The sequence below is a fragment of the Cavia porcellus genome, unplaced genomic scaffold, assembly GCF_034190915.1.
Source record: "Cavia porcellus strain 051 isolate PalLab524CR breed Dunkin Hartley unplaced genomic scaffold, mCavPor4.1 scaffold_2, whole genome shotgun sequence".
Lineage (NCBI taxonomy): Eukaryota > Metazoa > Chordata > Mammalia > Rodentia > Caviidae > Cavia > Cavia porcellus.
This window is the reverse complement of record NW_026947485.1, coordinates 26080516-26100813: the sequence shown is the minus strand read 5'-3', so window position 1 is coordinate 26100813 and position 20298 is coordinate 26080516. Positions and strand designations below refer to the sequence as shown.

At 41.8% G+C, this 20298-nt stretch overlaps 1 protein-coding gene across 4 annotated transcripts in view; it reads right to left on the bottom strand.

The window, feature by feature from the left end:
- Nucleotides 1-10635, bottom strand: part of Malsu1 (mitochondrial assembly of ribosomal large subunit 1) — a 34863-nt gene extending 24228 nt beyond the window's left edge. For 3 of the 4 annotated variants that reach the window (XM_003467881.5, XM_063239472.1, XM_013150452.3), the window contains exons 1-4: nucleotides 10364-10635; nucleotides 8985-9163; nucleotides 1929-2010; nucleotides 371-553 (exon numbers count right to left, since the gene is read on the bottom strand). In XM_003467881.5, coding sequence (XP_003467929.2) covers nucleotides 371-553; nucleotides 1929-2010; nucleotides 8985-9163; nucleotides 10364-10601 — 682 coding nt within the window. In that variant the 5' untranslated portion in view covers nucleotides 10602-10635. Of the gene's footprint in view, nucleotides 1-334; nucleotides 554-1928; nucleotides 2011-8984; nucleotides 9164-10363 lie in introns of those variants that run through there. The other variant, XM_005002832.4, reaches the window with a different exon arrangement.
- Nucleotides 10636-20298: the final 9663 nt, after the last annotated feature.

Sequence of the window (20298 nt, the reverse complement as noted above, 5' to 3'; positions counted from 1 at the left end):
TAGGCAGTGGTGTATTTTGTTAAAATTTGTGGCCATACTATTTGTAGTACGTACTTGCGTATAAACAAAATAAATAAAACTGAGCAGAAAGCTCAAGTTACGCACAGGTAGCAAGCAGTATTAGCTCCAGAAAAGTCTGCTGGGATCTCACAGATAAACAGATGGTGGCATGTTCAAGTTTTGGTTGGATAGTACTTATGTTAGCTCATTTATGTATCATCTGCAAGTCAGTGGGCAATGAGGTGAGGTAGGCAAGACTTAGTCTACTGGCAGCCTAACCCAAGGAGGTTCAGCTTCAGAGAGCTGTATTTCCCAAGAAGTGACTGAATCCAAATGAAATGGCTAAAACAGTTTGTCTACTTTTATTCACATTTGAACTCCACTGGAGTCACCAAGGAAGTGTCCTCTTCTTCTATTCCAAGAATGAAGTCTTCAGGTAATGTCTCAGGCGGTATCTGAGATAACTGGTCATCATAAGAGCGTAAAGTCCATAATTTCTCTAATTCGTATGTTTCTCTGGTTTCTGGAAGCATTAAATGAATCACCATGCTGCCTATTCAGGGATAAAAAGTTACAATGAAGAAATGATGTATTTGCTTTATATTTGTGTTTTAACAACTCTGTGCCTAACTCTAGGAGCTAGAGCAATTATTATCAGAGGGCAAACTGTGGACCCCATCCCAGCAAAATTTACCACAGCAGTGATGCTGTGTTTTTCTTGGCATCCATTGTACCGGGGGTACATGGTACAGTGCATCACCATGCATCAACACTGACAAAGTTAACTCTGCCACTGACTGACAGTGCTCTCAGGTTTCTCTTAGGAGAAAGTGCTCCATGCACATCACATTTCTGTAAATCTTGTGAGCAAAGAAAGTACTGTGGTTCTTGTTGTTGTTTTGTTTTTTTTAAGGCTATTTATTGGTGAACAGAAAAAAATAATTGTTTCCAAAACAAAGGCAGCTCTACTTAGAGCTCTGATTCTCAGTCAAGGCAATATGAGCAGTGTGTGAGGAACCTGTCACAATTAGGAGGATACTGACTATTAAGCATCCTATAAAACACAACTCAAAATATTCGTAGTGAGAAAGCTGAAAAACCCTTGACTTAAGCCTAGGTATCTCTTAAAACAGCAAAAGTAGGCCTGTGTCCTGCAAATTGCTTTCTTTTTTTTGGTACTGGGAATCGAACTCACGACCTCACACTTGCCAGGCAGGCGCTTACGCCAATGTGCTATATCCCTGGCCCTCCTGCAAACTATAAGACTGTTCTAGTCCCTGGGCTGCCCTAAGAAACCTGGGGCTTGAACCAGTGTCAAAAATAGCACAAAATCAGTAGTGCTGGCTACAGATGCAAGCAACAAATTGTTTTTGTCTCTTAACTTGTGTCATCTATCAGAATCCAAGTTACTGTTCCCCGCTTTCTCCTGCACTCAAGTCCCCCAAGAGCCTTATGTCCTCACAGGTGGCTGGATTATGGGGGCTCAGCGCTTACTTGCTGTTAAGAGGCAGGTCCTTGGGGGCCCACCCTGGCAGGGTTTGTCCTCTGGGAGTCTATGCTTGCCATCTGTAGTTTATTCCTCTGCCACACTGCTCTGCAGCCAGCCAACTGTGGGCTGAAACTTCTACAAAGTGGGCAAAACTTTTCTCGAGGTTGCAGGTGTTGAGTATTTTGTCCCAGTGATGAGAGTGACAGAAGTGACTTAAGAAAATGTGTCTTCCTCCAAAACTATATTACTGTACCTAGAGTACTAGGTGAGATTTCAGAGATGAAAACCACCAAAGTTATAAATAAATCTTGTTACTTGAAACAGATTTCAAACAATCTTACATATAAATGCTCGGTGATTTTATGTGAATTGTTTGTACCTGAGAATACTGAAGTATCTAGCTTAGTAGCAGTATTTATATAGAGTCAAACTAACTTACCAAAATCCACACAGAGCCAGTCATCGGTGTTCTTGCCTTCAATCTTAACATGAGGCTCACTTTTGCATTTCAGGCATTTGTACTGAAAAAAGGCCAAACCACAGATTAAAGACAGGAGGAAGCTCGCCCTTGCTGAAGATCGAGTAGCATTTTTCTTGGTCTGAATTTAGGAACTAAGTTACTCATTTCCCATAGCTATACTTTGCCACATGGTTAATAAGTTAGGAGAAAATACTTATTCTTTCCCTCCTCTCTCCTGAACCTTCTTGACCAAATTCTGAGAAGGCCGTGCTACTCATCACCAAGGTGCCTCTGAGACACAGAGGCCGCAACATACTAAACTTTTACGCACAGGTAGCAAGCTACCTCATCCTTGTACCCATTCAGCTTCCTTCACTCAGGAAAGGCAGGTGACACTTTCCTGTTTTAAGGCTGGGTCTTCTCAGTACTACTGATTTCACCTCATCTAGCTTTGAGACGTGTTAGTGGGACTTCATCCATGTGTCTATTCTAAGACAGCTGTGAGTGGTCTCAGTTCTTAGCATAACTGTTGGTGTCAACAAAAGCTAATGGCAGACAAAACAGAATTTAAGCCAAAAGCTGTTAAAAGAGACAACAGACATTGGACAAAAGAGTTACCTTATCAAGACAACAATTATACGTAACACCAAAGATCTACCTTCTGTATATAAAGCACACTGACAACTGAAGGGAAAACAGTAGAAGCACGGTAAGACTTTACCCCACATTCCCTAACAGAACAATCAGAGAAGGAAGGAAAACGATGACCTTCCCCCCACCCCAGTTTTGTGATGGGGTCTTGCCCTGTAATTCAGTCTGGCCTTGAACTCAGTATGTCTCAATCACAGGGATCCTCCTGCTTCAGCCTCCCAAGTGCTGGGATTACAGGCATGCACCACCACATCAGAGAAATGGATGACTTGCACAACACTATAGTGATCAATTAGCCCCAAAAGACATTAACAGAGCTCTCTACCCAACAAAAGCAGAATACACTGTCTTAAAATCAAGGGTACAAGCAATGTTCTCTAGGATAATTTAACAGGTTACAAAACAAGCCAATGAAATTACACTATTTTCTGAGCACAACAGAAAAAGCACCTAAGTAGGAAATTTAAGACAGGAGAAAATTACCTTATACTCTATAAAGACCTAGAAAAAAAACATCAAAAGCTAGCAGAGGACAGGAAACAAACTAGGGGGAAAAAAACAGTGAAACTAAGATGTGGTTCTTCAAAACAAAATTCAATAAAATTGCTAAATCTTTAAATTGAGTACAAAAATCCTAAAATCAGAAATAAAAAAATTTTTAAAAATTCTGTGACTGGGCATGGTGGCACACACCTAAATCTCAGCATTTGGGAAGCTGGAGCAAGAGGATCACTGAGTTGGAGGCCAACCTGAGCCTCCACAAGGCCCGCCTGAACTGAATAGTGAGATCAAATAAACAAAAAACCACCATAGAGAACTATAATTAGTAGATAACTGAAACACTTACTGGAATTTCCTAATACAGAAATTGGGTCAAAGGTTTATGGATGAATTAGGAAAATTACTTCCTCAAACTTACAAAAATTAAATAGGGGAGAACATTTTCACCAGTTCTATGAGATCAACTTCTGACTGATGGGAAAGCTAGACAAACATACTACAAGAAAAAAGAACTAGTCAGATGTAGTAGCACATGCCTATAATCCTACTATTCTGGGAAGCTGAGGCAAGAGAGTCACAAGTTCACACCTAGCCTGGGCAATTTAACAAGACCCTGTGTCTAAATTTAAAAATAAAAATTTTAGAAGGGCCAGGGATATAGCTCAGTGCGAAGGCCCTGTGTTTAGTCGTAACCCTAACCCTAAGTACTGCTTTTCCCACTCAAATCAACCGCTGGTGAACCAACCAAGTATCAGCAAACCAAACTTGGCAACATATAAGAACAGCCAGACATTTGGGGCTCATATCTATATCCTACCTACTTATGAAGCAGAGGTAAGAAAACAGTTCAGGTTGGAGGTCATCCTGGGCTATTTCAAAATACAAAGGGCTGGCTCGGTGCTGGAATGCTTGTTTAGTATGACAAGTCCTAGGTTCAGTCCCTAGTTCTGGGTGGAAAAAATAACAATTATGCACCATGACCAAATGAAATTCCTGGCATGCATACATTTCTACATATGTCAATGTAATATGTTAACAGAATAAACAAAATCCACATGGTCACTGATGCATTTCACTAAATTCAACACTCTTTCATGAAAAAAACATTACTTAATGAACTATGGTGAAAAAGAAACTATCTCAATGTAAGAAATACCATGTATGAAAGGCACACAACATACCCTTAGCACACTCAAAAGCTTTTCCTGAGATCAGGACCAAAACAAGATGCCCATTTTTGCTACTTCTGGCCAATACAGCATTGAAAAGATGTAGCTGGGGCAGCTACACAAGAGAAAAAAATTATCTTTGTAGACAAGATGATCCCATGTAGAAAACCTTAGAATATGCAACAAAAAGCATGGTTAGGACTAATACATTTGGGAAAGCTGCAGGATACAAAATACGCAAACGTTGGTTGAACTGCTGTACACTAATAAGAAATCTGAAAGAGGAATTTAGAAAATTCCATTTACAACAGCATCAGGAAAATATTTACAAATGAAGGCTGAGGCTTGTATGCTGAGAACTATAAGGCATTGCTGAAAGAAACTAAACAAATGGGAAAATGTCCTGTATTTGTGGATCAAAAGACTTAATATTGTTAGGATGTCAACACTATCCAAAGCGACCCATAGATCAATTCTTTTTTTTTTTTCTTTTTTAAATTTGTTTTTTTTTTTGGTCTTTTTCCTTTTTATCGGTACCAGGGATCGAACTCACGACTGCCTGCTTGAAAGGCAGGCACTTATGCTGCTGAGCTAAATTCCCAGCCCCTTTTTTGTCTTTTTGAGACAATTTCACTATGTAGTTCAAGCTGGCCTTGAACTCGCAGCAATCGGGGCTGGGGATTTAGCTCAGCGGCATAAGCGCCTGCCTTGCAAGCAGGCAGTCGTGAGTTTGATCCCTGGTACCGATAAAAACGAAAAAGACAAAAAAAACAAAACAAAAAAAAAAACAGAACTCGCAGCAATCTTCCTGCTTTAGGCCCATGAGTGCTGGGACGATAGGCATGCACCACCACTCCCAGCTTCCATAGATCAATTCTATGCCCATCAAAATCCAAAATATATTTCTTGAATTTTTTAAAAAATCCATCCTAAAATTTACATAGAATCACAAGGATCTTGAATAGCTAAAATCCTGGGGAAAAATTTAGCAATGGTAACATTTCCTGATTTTAAATCTGACACTGGGGCTGGGGGTGTAGCTCAGTGGTAGAGTGTATATAACATATGCAAGGCTCTCAGTTCATTCCTCACCAGCAAAACAGCAACAAAACTTAGTACAAAACTACAGTAACCAAAGCAGTATAGTTCTGTCATAAAAAGATACATAACCCATTGGAATAAGGAGTCTGGAAATAAACTTGCACAAATCATGGTTAAAGGACTTTCAACAGTGATGTCAAGACCATTCAACAGGGAAAGGACAATCTTTTCAATAAAGGGTGCTAAGGAGGCTGGATATCCACACAGTTTTAAACTACCTATGAAAAGCAATTTGAAATGGATTAAATACCTAATCATGGAACCTAAAACCATAAAATCTGAGAAGAAAACAAAGAAAGCTTCATGATATGATTTTGGCATCGATTTTCTTGGACATGTTATCAAAGGCACAGGCAACAAAAGACAAAGCTAGACTCATCCAAATTAAATACTTTTTCTTTTTTGTCTTTTTGAGACAGGGTTTCATTATGAAATTCAGGCTGGCCTTTAACTTGCAGCCATCCTCCTGCCTGGCCTCCCCTGAGTGCTGATATTACAGGTGTGGGCCACCATGCCTGGCTCAAATTAAATACTTTTGTGCATCAAAGGATGCTACCAACAGAGTAAGATAAAAGACTCATATTTAAAAAATAGCTCCTGGGGCTTGGGATTTAGCTCAGTGGCATAAGCGCCTTGCCTTGCAAGTGCACAGTTGTGAGTTCAATCCCAGTACCAAAAGAAAAAATTAGCTCCTATATCTCAACAGTATCATACCTGCTCAAAAATAAGCCAATGACTACAAACATTTTCTCCAAAGAACATCTATGAATGGCCAATAAACAAAAACATGCTCAACATCATTAGTCATTAATCATTATGGAACTGCAAAACTGAAATCAAGGAAATTTATACCCGTAAGTATGGCTATTATAAAATTAATCAAAAACTAGAACAGGTTCAGTGGTGAGTACCTACAATCCATCACCAGGGACATTAAGGCAGGAAAATGGCCCAACCTAAACAATTTAGCAAGAAACTGCCTCAAAATAAAATTTTAAAAAGGGGTAGAGGTTGCTGTAAGTGTGCCTGAGTACTTTCCTGGGTTCAATCTCCAGTACCCCCCACCACACTACTAGTGGAATTTTAAAGTTGTGTAGCCACTATGAGAGAAACAATGGCCAAAAAAATTAAAGGTACGATTGGCATATGATCTAGCAATTCCACTTCTTATGTACACCCAAAAGAATTTGAAGCTGAAAGGCTGGGCATGGTGGCACACTTCTATAATCCCAGCACTTGGGAGTCTGAGGCAGGAGAATCATTTGCAAGTTCAAGACCAGCCTGGGCTACAAAGTGAGCCCAAGGCCAGCGGGCTCACTGAACTGCATAGCCAGACCCTGTCTCAAAAGACCAAAAAAAAAGGAAAGAAGAAAAAAATTTGAGGCTGGGACATGAACAGATACAAAGCAGCTAAAAGTTGTAAGCAACTCAAATGTCCATCAATGAACAGATGGATAAACTGTGGTATATATGGTACAAACCTGTAGTATACAGTAGGTTATTATTAGTCTCAAGAAAGAAACTCTGCCACATGTTACAGCATCCACCAACCTTGAAGAGAGGTGCTAAGTAAAACAGTCACAAAAGGGCAAATACCATAGACTTTTCACAAGAGATAAGCAGAGTATGAAATTCACACAAAGCAGAATGGTAGCTGCAGGGGAAGGGGAACTAGAAGCTACTGCTTCAGTACAGAGTTGCAAGGTGAAAGTTCCAAAGATGGACGGTGGTAGCAATTAATGTACTTAAAACCAGTGAATTATTCACTTAAAAATGATTTAAAATGGCAGAACTGGGCTGGGGATATAGCTCAGTGGTGTAAGTGCCTGCCTAGCAAGTGCAAGGTTGTGAGTTCAATTCCTGGTACAAAAAAAAACCCTGCCATTTTGTCAGGACCTACATTATGTACGTTTTTACTACAAACAACAAAATTTATTGACCTTACATATCTCTCCCTTCTCTAAAAGTAATGTTTAGCCCATCATTTGTCCTCTTCCTGAAACTTGAACACTTCCTTTCTTTTTATATTCTGAAGTCCAACAATCACTACTAGGTCTTTATCTTACTCCATCCCTCTGTCATATCTGATTTTACAACTCTTCTCCCATGCTATCCTGGTTCTTTTCCTATCTCTCCAATCATGTTTTTTTTTTTTTTTTTTTTAATTTTATTTAAAAGGAAAAAGAGAAAAACACAGAACAAAACAAAGCGGTGTAAGGGTACACGTAATACAGAACTACAAAAAAAAAAAAAAAAGACAGTAAGAAATCACCAGTTAATAGATTACATATTATCATCTTAGAAATAGTTGCTCAAATCACAGTATCAAAGAATACAAAGTGGACATTCAAACAGTGAGACTGCAAACAGTTGTGTTCAATGATCCAACCAAAAACATTAATATGGTCAGCTATTTAACACCCCTAAACACACTTGCTGTTGTATCCTTTAGAGCTCTTTTTTTCTCTCTCTTTTTTACAACAAAATTTACACATTTTGGGTTTTATTACTTCTTAGTTCTTATTACTTTTTTGGGGGGGAGAGAATAAAGTCAAATATGGCAAAACAAAGCTGTCAGTCAAAACCAAGGATAGACATAGCACATGATGTAAAACATAGTACAAGATTATTAACAATGGTTATCAACGATGTCTCTTGTTTCCTTAAAAAGAATTGTCTATCTCTTTTTTTTTAAATCAGTACCTGGGATCGAACTCAGGATCACCTGCTTGCAAGGCAGGTACTTATGCCACTGAGCTAAATCCCCAGCCTCCTCCAATCATGGTTTTGGAATCTTCCTCTGCTCTGTTATATTATACCAGAGCTGTCTGAAATCCCATCTTATTTTACAACTTCTCCACGCACACAATTATTTTTGTTTTGTTTTGTCTTGTTTTGTTTTACTTTTGAAGACAGGGTCTTGCTTTGTAGTTCAGGCTGATGTTGAACTTTGTGTGGAGCTCAAACTGGCCCTGAACTTCAAAGGGCTGGGATTACAAGCATGTGCCACCATACCTGACTTCTTTTGTTGTTAAAAACCCTTTCAGCCAGCGCCATGGGCACACCCGTAACTGCAGAATGGTGCCAGAATAGCTGAAAGCATTGAATATAGTTTTTTTCCCCTCATTCTAATGCAAGTTAAGTCCATCAGGAAAAGGAACTGCTTTTCTTTTTCTCTATTAGAGCGATGAATGTAGAGGATAAGAACTGTCATCTATATCATTTTTACCTTGCTGATAACTAAGCACGATGCTTGGAAACACTGGACATGCTCAAGCAGAATTACTCGAGCCTGGCACTGTGCAACAGAACATTTTATACTCAATGGAAATGTTTTATGGCTGTTCAATAACAGCATGTGCTGGACTGTGGCTACCACATTAGACAGTGTTGTTCTAGAAATCCCTTTGGCTTACACTGTCTTTTAGCTTGTCTCAGATTATTTTTCTTTTTCTTTTTGGTCATAAGAGACAAGAATTAGAAATATCTTGACTCAATAGTGCTTTTAACAGACTTTTTTCTATCAAAGAACACAACATAAAACACACACAGGCTAAGGCACCTGGCATTAATTACTCCACTCAATGGTGCAAAAGAAAAGAAAGCATCTTACCATTTTCACAATGTAGAAGGCCATGGCATGTAAGTGTCGGGTGGAAGTTCCACTGCTGATCACAAAGTAATCAGTGTATCTCATTTCTGGAGGAACCTTGATCACACAAATGTCTTTTGCATTTTCTTGCCTCAGAAGCGAAACCAGCATATCGATGTCAAACTTGGGACTGGCATTATCTGAAATGCACAAGTCGTTTGTTTGTGACAGATGCCCAAGTAGGAGACAGACCTGAACATACCCAGAGGTGCAGTTGTGTCCCAGGGAAATCAAGTAAGTGGTCCTCCACAAGAATGTTTAGATCCAAAATGCTTTGTAAGTTGGCAGAGTCCAGACTTCCCAGCAGCTGAACCTCCGGGTAGTTTCATATTGCACTGCTCAGCTTTTATGGTCAGAGTGCTCGGGTAACACAGAACCTGCATGCCCTTTGCTATTCGCACACACAAGGAGAACCACGTATCAGAGACAAATGACTGTCTATTCAGTAGTAATGAGCAATAATGCTATACAAAAAAAAAGAAAAATAGTAGCCCAATTTTGGGAAGAGGTGATATCCTGATCACACTAAACGGAACCCTAGGTATAAAGCATTACGGAATTCAAATGTGAACTGGAAATCAGTCAGTCTCTCTCTCTCTTTCCCAGACAAGATCCTGCTAAATTTTCCACACTGGTCTATAACTTGGGATCTTCCTGCCTCAGCTTCCTGAGTGCTGGGATTGTAGGCACGCACCTCCATGTCTCTCAGATTTTTCTTATAAAGCAATTTGGTTTGTAAGAATAACTTGGTTATTAACAATTTTTTAATGAAAATGTAACTTTTCTCCAAAGACTTAGTCATACTATTCTTTAGTTTGAAATATTAGCGTCTGTAAATTTATAGCTCTCCTGAATTCTAAACCTGACTCCAAAGCACCTAGTAGCAAAGCCTAAGAAAACCTCTCCCTTTCAAATTCGGTAATTTCTGTTATGATTTGTTCACCATTTTTCATGTCTCTAAAAACGTTTGCAGCAACTAGAGGATCTAAAGTAGGACCCATGTCCTAGTAGCGTTTCTTGCACGTCCCCTTGCAACAGTCCCTAGCTCTCTCTCGGAATCCTCACGGCCCAACACTCCAGCAATTCCATTTCCCAGGTTCCCAGGTAGACCGGGAAGGGAGGATGCTGGGGGGCACGGTGCGGCCAATGTGTTGGCTGGGTTTGTGAGCACTAGTTTCTCCACTGAAAAGGGAGGGCTGGCGGGGTCAATCTCTTGGGTTCGTTCCAGCTCTGGGTCTGTAGTTTTGCTAGTCGTAACGGAAACACAGCGCAATCAGAGCCTTCCGCAAAGCTCTCGGCTCGCAGCTGCGCAAACTGCCTTCACTCCCCCACGCCAGTACCTGCAGCGCCTGGCTCCGGGCGGCCCTCGCCGTCCGTCCGCTCCTCCCGTTGAGGCCCGCCGCGCACAATCTGCGAAGTCAGGCAGGTCCGGAAGAGCGCCGGTGCCGCGGGAAGCCGTCCCAACGCCAGCAGCTGAAGCCGGGGTGTCGCAGCTGCTGCAGGCCAAGCTCCCCGGGAGACAGCCCCGCGCCACAGCAGCGACCCCACTCGTAGCGCCACACAGCCACCCAGCCCCATCGCCGTCGCCGGGCGTGACGTCACGAGGCGGGCTCCGCGGGGGACCCAGGCTCTACGTCTTCTGATTGGCCACACTAATTAGCGCAGTCAGGAAGTTTATGTCGTTTGTGGGCGGAGCCAGGGCCTGAAGCGGGGATTTTGGGCGGAGTCTAGAGCAAAGGCGGGAGAATACAGACTAGGCAGTTTTGATTTGTGAGGTTTGGTCAAAGGGTGCCAAGCAAGAAACAGGTACTCCAGAAGTGTTTGATATATCATTTAATTTTCTTAAAGCTACAATAATCCAATACTGCTGTGCCTAAGAACACAAAGAAATCCGAGCGCAGGGACACACGTCTCTGAACCCAGCATTCTCAAAGGCTGTAGCCCAGGCTCAGCTACTTAGCGACTTACCTGAAAAAAAAAAAAAAAAAAAGGCCCAACGTGAAACCCATGGGTTTGTCCCCAAGTAATGGAAAAACAAAAACAAATAGAAAACCCTCTACGTACTAATTGGGGGGGGGGATTTTATAAAATACAGAAACTAATATAAGTACCTCTGTTTACCACTTTAAATATTTACGATTGTTTCAAGTTATTTTTGACAATTATAAAGTTAGTTCTGTGTTCTTCAGTTCCAAACTCATCTTCTTCAATTTCATTTTTTTTCTAAGCACGAGTTTGGTATTTCTCCTTGTTTCTGCCATCCTTTCCAAGTTCCCCACTTGTCTCCAAGTATCCTAAACCTGCGTATCTGTCTGTATTTGCCATCAAGAATGATCTGTGCATGCTACAATACTTGCAGGTAGTGAGCATAGGGAAATTAGTACAGTCTTGCCTCACTTGATGGGTATTTGTTCTGAAAAATGTATCGTTAAGTAGTTTCGTTGCAAATGTCAAACTAAGACAGCTAAGATATTACTAAGTGATATTGGTCTAATCTTATGATACCAACACTGTGTATGTAGTCTGGCATTGATAAAGGCATCAATGTGTGTTGCGTGACTGTATCATCTGTTTACAAATTGACCTCATGAGGAAGAAATACTTCAGTCATTCTGATAAAGCCTACCAGAAAAGGACCACCAGGAATGCATGCATGGCCAATTACAGGGGAGATTGCAGGATGGAGGTGTGTCTCAGTAAAGGCAAGAGAAGGGGATTTGCTTAGGACTTGTGCTTCTTCTTTAGTCTGGGAGACTAAAGAAAGTGGGATCAGCTGTGAAGTGGGTGCCAAAGCTGAATCAGTGTACAGCAGTTGTGTCTCTTCAGTAATCTGTGGTCAAGAAATAGGAGAATGTTCCTAGAACTGGGGATGTCATTGGTCACAAGGATTGTATGGTCTGGGAAACATGGGGTCCTGTTAGAAACATTGCTTTACTTTCCATTAAGAACATCACATCTGATTACCAGGAGGGTTGAGACACCAGAAGGTCTCTGGCCCTTATTCTGCAGAAATGTAACACTTAAGAGAAATATAGACTGTTAGACCCGAGGGAGGAATGATATCTATGGGGGAAAAAAGAAAATTACAATGAAAGCAACGCTGAGAGAGGTTTTCTAAGTAGAGTCTGGAGGCCAGGAGGGAAGCAAAATGTCTGCATGGTTCAAGCTACTGCCAGGGAATCAGGCCACGGTCAACTCTTTGATTGCAGGAACAGATCCTTAAAATGTGCCCAGGGACTCAAAATGCATTCAAGAGGTTATTGAACTTTTTTTATGGACATCGTTATGAAGTATGTGCATGCTCTGGTCTTCTATCAGTCACATAGCTCCTGTTTTACAGCCCCTGTTCTCAACTCTGACAGTTTTCCCTTCCAGAGAATTTGGGGGGGGGTACCAGGGAATGAACTCACTCATGACTTCACACTTGCAAGACAGATGCTTATGCCGCTGAGCTAAATCCCCAGCCCCACTTCCAAAGAATTTTTACTGCCTTATCACAGGTTTGCTCTTCTAAGCTCGCATCTTCCCTGCCTTTGTCAGAACACTGCTTCAGACTGTCTGAACTTGTGTCTCCTGAGCTGCAATGCCTAAGACCACAAAGAAAGATCTTTACTTTTACAGTTTCTGAGTTTACATTGATTGGCACGCAGAAGTCCTGTGTCTGTGGTGTGACCCCTCATGCCCACGCATGGTAGCCAAGCTCAGTATGTTCCATTCACGGGGAAATGATCCCAAGCAGCAGTTTCTCATCAGGCAGGGACTCAGAGACAGAGATTGTCAGCCCTAAGTCCTCGCTGTGAATCACTGCAAACCATTTTATAGGCCACGTTTCCAACTGAGGAAAAACTTGGGAATAGCTGTTCCCCTAAGAGAGGTCACTCTTGCACAGCGCCCCACCCTGTGAGAGCTGGAACCTCTACTGTTGGACTCCGACTTCATTTCAGATAAAGGCAGAATCAGAAGGGGGGAGCAGTTTAATAATCCCTCCCTCCTGCACCTTAGGCTCCCAGGGGCTATGGGGGTCTGCATTTGGTGTTGGACTCTCCAAGCATATCCTGTGTTCTCTAAGGACAGGGAGTCCCACTTAGAGTGGGTACTGAGGCCTGCATAAAGTGAACATTCACCTGGGGCAGTGGTGCATGATTGTAATTCCAGCTTAGGCAGGAAGATCACACATTCAAGCCTGGATGGGCAATTTAGCAAGACCTTGTCTCAAAATGGAAAGTAAAAATGGGTTGGGATATAATTCAGTGGTTGTGTCCCCTGGGTTCAATCCCCAGCATGGGTTGGGGCAGAAAGAGAGAGGAACAGAAAGATAGACAGACAGACATGTAGAAGGGAAGGGAAGATACCTGCAAGCTTCCAGGGTACAGTTAGAGCACACGTAAGGCCTGGCAGTTGAAAGAGGGTGATGAGGGCTTCGATGTGGGTAGTTAACAGAGGCTAGGTCCAGAAGGCTGCTATACACTGGAGGACTTTGGGTTTAGCCTGGTGGCACTGAGGAGCCACTGACATGAAAACACCTACCAGGCGAAACACAGGCAGTGACAGTGAGTGACAGGCAGAAGAATACTAGATCTGGGGCCACCCTTGCTTCTGTCTTAGAAGCTATTGGCTTGCCCTGCCCATCGGCCAAAGTCTGAAAATAGTTGTTTCATATAGTTGATTTGGTTTTCCAATTGCTTCCAAGGAGAGGATAATTCCTACAGTAACAAATCCTTTGTGGGTAGAAGCAAATATCTCTCATTGCTGCTGGCCACCTTCTCACAGTGTCCTCACATAGCCTTTCCTTGTGTTACTGTGTCCTTCCTATCTTTATGAAAGCACCAGCCCCACTGGATTGGGCTCTGTCCTTCTGATTTAACCTGAATTATTCCTTAAAGGCACCAGCCCCAGACGCAGTCACATTGGGACTAGGGCTTCAGCATATAAGTGGGGGGTTTGGTTCATAAAGTTGTCTTTATTGGGGCTGGGGATTTAGCTCAGTGGCATAAGCACCTGCCTTGCAAGCAGGCGGTCATGAGTTTGATCCCTGGTACCGATAAAAATGAAAAAAAAAAAAAAAAAGAAAGAAAGAAAGAAAGAAAAAGTTGTCTTTATTGGATGCTCCCGGGTTTATGATGGGGATGGATGACTGTAAACTCATTGTAAACTGAAAATATGGTAACTCAAGACTAATTTCAGTAAACCTCACCTACTGAATACAGCACACCATAGAGGAACAAATGTTTTCCTTTGCAATCATGTGGCTGAGGCTGACTAGTACTGCCTGGCCTCTGGAAGAGTGTTGTGCCACATATCACTAAGCTAGGGAAAGATCCAAATTCAAAATTTCATGTATGGATTCTACTGAATATGTGTTATTCCTGAACAACTGGAAAATCAAAAAATCCTAAGCGGAACCTGAGGTTGAGAACATCTGTGTATTTCTTCTTCACTGAAATGCCTGTCATCATCAGGTACAGTGGCCACTGCCTGTAATCTCAGCTACTTGGGAAGCTGTTGCAGGAGGATCGCAAAATTGAGACCAGCCTGGGCTACACAGCAAGACTTTGTCTTAAAAAACAAAAAGGGCTAGGACTTTAGCTCAATGCTCTCTGGGTTCAATTTTCAACAACAAGGAAGCACTATGTCTTTGCTTCTTTTCTGTCTTGTCTGTCATTATCATGTTGACTTGTTATATGTATTGAAGGCATATTTTCATCTACTTCTAGTTTATGGCATGATGTTTTATATACTTTATTGTGTCTCTAATGAAAGATTTAAAAATTTATTTTATTTTTTGTCTTTTTCTTTTTTATCGGTACCGAGGATCGAACTCACGACTGCCTGCTTACAAGGCAGGCGCTTATGCCGCTGAGCTAAATCCCCAACCCCTAAAAATTTTATTTTAAAGAGAATAAAAGCAAGCAAAAATAAAACAGAGTAAAGCCAATCAAAGCAAATCAGTGTAAAGTGACACAGGACCTCAGGACAATAGGAAATCAACAGGGGCAGGATTTAGCTCAGTGGTCTAAGCACCTGCCTGGCAAGCGCGAGGTTATGAGTTTGATCCCTGGTACCAAAAATAAAAGAAATAGGAAATCAGTAATTGTTATCATCATGCCTCTTGTTGTCTTCAGAATAGCTGCAGATATCTTCAGACATAGTAAAAATCAAATAAAACAACAGAATAGAACCAATAAAAACAAAACAATGAATTCAATAAAGGACTTCAAAACAAGATAATAGAGAATTAAGAATGGCTACTACCTTTAGGAGGAGATTCCCTATAGATGCTCTATTGGTGCATAGGTGAACAGATGATCAGACTACTGGCTTTAGAACTGCAAAGTCAGTGGCAAACTAAACACTACAAGCATTAAATTATATTTTACCTCAATAGCTATGATTGCAGCCTGTGTTTCTCTAGATCAGCCAGTGGCTCATGGCAGGGTGTGGGGGAGGGACTGGCTCTTCTGGTTGCGCAGCCCGAGCACTGGAGTGGGCTGGCATCTGGCTCTCCCTACAGCAGCCCACACATGGTGCTGATTTGCAAGGAGGGCTTGCTTCTTGGTGGCTTCTTGCTCTCCCTCCCCGGAAGCCCCCTCCCACCCCTTCCTGCAGTCTACAAATGGTGCTGACTCATGAGAAAAAATGAAAGATGTTTTTGATTTTAGTGAAGTCAAAGGTTTGCCTTTGGTTTGAGCTCCCATTGTCTTGTTTAGGAAATCCTTTCTTCCTAAAATCATAAAGATGTCTGCATAGTCTCCCAAAACTTTTAAAGTTGTATCAGTTATAGTTCAGTTTTTGGTTCATATGGAAATGATTGTTTTGTGTATGGGGTGTGTGGCAAGGATCCTTTCTTAAACATGTGGACCCATTTCTCTCAGCAGCATTTATGGGATGATTCCTCCTGTCTCTGTTGATCTGCAATGTCAGCCCATTGGGTCTACATTCCTATAAATCTGTGTCTGCACTTCATTCAGTCCCAGGGGATTTCTTTTCTATCCTTAGCCCAATATCACAGTCTAGGTAATGGTTCTCTCTCTAGCTATGTCCAATCTTTTGTTAAACCTTTGGCTTTATTTTTTGAGAGTCTCTCTATGAACTTACTATATTTAGGCTGGCTTGGGACTCAGTCTGTAGCTCAGGCTTGGAACTCATTATGGTGCCCAGGCTAGCCTCAAACTCTGTGACCTTTCTGCCTCAGCCTCCTGAGGGCCAGGGTTACAGGTGTGCACTACACCTGACTGAATCCTTTTTAAAGTCTAAAACAAACTTCAAAGTAATTATGAGACAATGAAGGAACTCTGAACACTAACTGTCGGATGTAGAAATTATTAATTCTCTTATATGAGGTAATCACATTGAGGTTTTGTTTTTATAAACAGTTCTTATGTTTTAGAAATATATATGAACTTTTAGACAAAAACAATTCAGGAGTTTTCTTTTGATATAAAATGATTAAGGATATAGGTAAAATAAGGTTGGAAATAAAGTGAATAACTGCCGAAATTAGATTATGTCTACATACTGGTTTTTATTCCCTATGTATTTGTAATTTTCTACTCCAAAAAGTAACAATACAGCAACCTCATAAGCTGCTGTTTCTTTTAACGGTTCATAAGTCAAGAAGCTTTTAAATACAAGTCCTTTAAAAAAAAAAAGTCCTTTATGCCTAAGTTGGTTATCTGTTGCTGCTTTTACATATTTTCAGTTTTCTTGTTGTAGCTCTAAGTGTGTAAAATACAATTAGCTTTTTATTTTTAAAGACAGGGTCTGGACAACCCAATCAGGACCCCCTCCTGTCTCTTAGGAGGTATTCTTATACCCCATTCTCCTCCTCCAATAAAGGTTCCCATTCTTTAAAAAACACAAGACAAGACGGACGGACATCTCTCTGAGCATGGTGGTGTACTCTTACAATCTCAGCATTCTGGGAGACTGAGGAGGATTACAAATTCAAGCTCAAATTAGTGAGATCCTGTCTCAAAATAAAATGTAATAATAATTTTAAAAATAATAATTTTATAAGGGCTAGAGATGTAGTTCAGTGCAAATTTCCTCTGGGTTCAACGCCCAGTAATGCAAAAGAAAGCAAAACAAGGTCTCACTCTGTTACCCACGCTGGTCCTGAACTCCCTGGCTCAACTCATCTTCCTGCTTCAGCCTCCCAGGTAGTGACCACAGGTACACGCCACTGCGTCTGAGACATGATTTATATCTTACATCTGACAATTCTAATATCCACAGTGATTGCCAGTCCGATTCTTTCATTGCTCTCTTGACCCATTTGAAAAAGACGAGTGAGTTGCTTTTAATAGAGGCTTCAAGTTCCTGCAGCGAAAGTCTGGGGGGTCTCTGCGGGCAGACCGGACGCTCCTCATCCAGACCACTGTACATGAGACCTGAGTCCCAGCTGTAGGTCGCGGGAGGACGGGCTGTGGTCAGGGGCTCCGAGAGGGCACAGCAGCAGCAGCAGCTGAGCTCTCCACCCCGAGCCCTGCGAGGGTGTGTTTTCCGCAGCTCCACCTAGAGGGCGTTGTTTAGGGTCCCGGCTTCAGGACAGGGCCGGAACAGCACCCCCACCCCTCACCCCGCACCCGCACCCCCAGCCCCACCCCCACCCCCACCCCCACCCCCACCCCCACTTCCGGCCTCGCCCCCACAGTCCCCGCCCCTCCCCGCAGGCCCCGCCCCGCAGGCCCCTCCCCTCCCCGCAGGCCCCGCCCCGCCCCCGCTCCCCGCAGTCCCCGCGTGCCACGTGCGGATCTTTATCCCAAAGCGGGGCTGGGAGGTGGGAGGTGTAGGGGGCTCCACTCTCGCTCCAGGACGCTCGGGCTGCGCCTGCGACCCAGCGGAACTGGCCCAGGGGTGCTGCCTTCTCGAGATCGGTGTTTCCCGAGGCTCTGGTCATGAAAGCGTCTCCAGTTTCCCGATAGCTCAATCACACACGAAAGAGGTTGGAACGCTTTCGCCAGGTATTTTTAGTTGCATCGCAATGGGAGAGGTTTCTCTGAACATCTGCACCAAGCTGCTGGGAACAGAACTGACAATCGGGATGCAGACGGTACATTATTCCTCCCAGAGTCAGTGTTTACCCTCGGAAAACATAACTTTGAATTTACTGCAAGGACTAATTGCCATCCCTAAGGATAAAATTGGTTTAGTTGCCTGAGAAAATGAGGAACCTGAGAAACAATACACGTTTCCTGGTGCTGGTGAGATCTGAGTCATTTTTTTCCCCCACTGCTACTTTACAAATGCTTAGGTGAAAAAAATTATTTTTCTTTGCCAGTCAAATGTCTGAAGCCACACAGGCACAAAGCATACCAAAGTTACGTTACACCCCTGGTAAACCAAGGAGGCAACTGATGAACGTAACAGTGAGGGAATTAGACACATTTTGTCAGTTACAGGGCAGGCAGAAGTCCAAAACCAAACATCACTGTAACAGAGAATACTTTTAAACTATTTTTCTTTAAGCTAAGGATATACCAAGGGAAGAATTAGGAAGATGCTTCAGCAATCAAGATCTTTTGAGCCAAATCCAGTGGCACGTGTCTCAAGAAGCAGAGACGTGGGAGGCTGAGGCAGGAGGATCACTTGGGCACAGAAGTTTGAGGCCACCTTGGGCAAGAAAGAAAGAAAAGGCTGAGGAGAAGGAATGGGGCGGAGAGAGGAAGAGAGAAAGGAAGAGAAGGAGGGGAAGAGGAAGAATCTTATGGAATCTTATGTCAGGATAGAGCAGTTTATTTATTTTAAAAAGCTGCCTGGCAAACATAAGGTTATGAGTTTGACTCCCAGTACCAAAACAGAAAAAAAAGAAAGATTTACTTTTTCCTTTGTTTTCTGCAAAATATACTTTCTGAGATTTCTTAAGCAGCAGGTTTCTGTGGAAGAGGCTTCCTCACTTGAGCCACACTGGGGAATCTTTGTTTTCTCCTTTGCTCCCATTTGTCCTGCTTAGAGTTTTAGAATAACCTGATTACGGAAAACTACATAAACACATGGAAATTAAATAACACCCTCCTGAAGAACCAATGAGTCACAGATGAAATGAAAGAAGAAATTAAACAATGTGATTCAGCATAGCGGAACCTGTGGAATGCAAAGACAGCAGTCCTAAGAGGGAAACTTACAGCAGAGAATTCTCACATCCAGAAAACAGAAAGAGCACAAAGAAACAAAAACAACCTAATGCTGCACCTCAAGCTAGAAAAAGAAGAGCAAGTCAAAACAAAGCTCATAGAAGAGAGGAAAGTTTAAAGGTCAGAGCAGAAATTAGTGCAGTTAAGACTGAGAAAACAGTACAAAAATTAATGAAGAGTTGGTTCTATGAAAGAATAAGCAAAATTGAGAAGCCCCTAGCCACCTGGTTGGTTGATAGCCAACTTCATCAAGAAAAGGAAAGAAAAGCCTCAAATTCATGCAATGAGGAATGAAAAGGGTGAAATTACTACATACTCTGTGGAAATGCAGAAAATCATCAACACCTACTTTGGAAATCTTTACTTGCATAGGCTGGAAAACACTGAAGAAATAAATTCCTAGAAATGTATGAATTACCAAAGCTGAATCAAGATATAAAAATTTTGAACAACCCAGTATCAATTACTGAAATTAAAAATGTAATTAAAAACTTAGCAACAAATGGTGCTGGTGATATAGCTCAGTGGCATAAACACCTGCCTGGCAAGTGCAAGGTCATGAGTTTGATCCCTAGTGACCTCCCAGAAAAACAAAAAAACAAAAAAAAATTACCAACGAAGAAAAGCTCAGGTCCTGATGGATTCATAGCTGAATTCTATAAGAAATTTAGAGAAGATTTAATGTCAGTATTCCTCAAACTCTTTAATGAAGCTGAAAGAAAAGCAATTCTCCCTAACTCATTGCTGGAGGCAACTATTACTCGGATACCAAAACCAGAGAAAGATCCAACCAAAAAGGAGAACTTTTTGGTTGAGAACAACCAAAGGACAATCTTCCTAATGAATATAGATGCAAAAATCCTCAATAAAATAGTAAACAGAATGCAGCAAATCGTCAAGAAGATTATACATTATGACCAAGTGGGATTCATCCCAGGAATGCCAGGATGTTTCAACCTATGCAAATAAATAGACGTAGTACCACATCAGCAAAGCCAAAGACAAAAATCACCTGATCAATTCAATAGATGCAGAAAAAGCATTCAATAAAGTCCAACACTCATTCATGATAAAAGCCCTACAGAAAATTGGAATAGTTGGTCTCTGTCTCAAACTGATAAAAACCATCTATGACAAGCCAA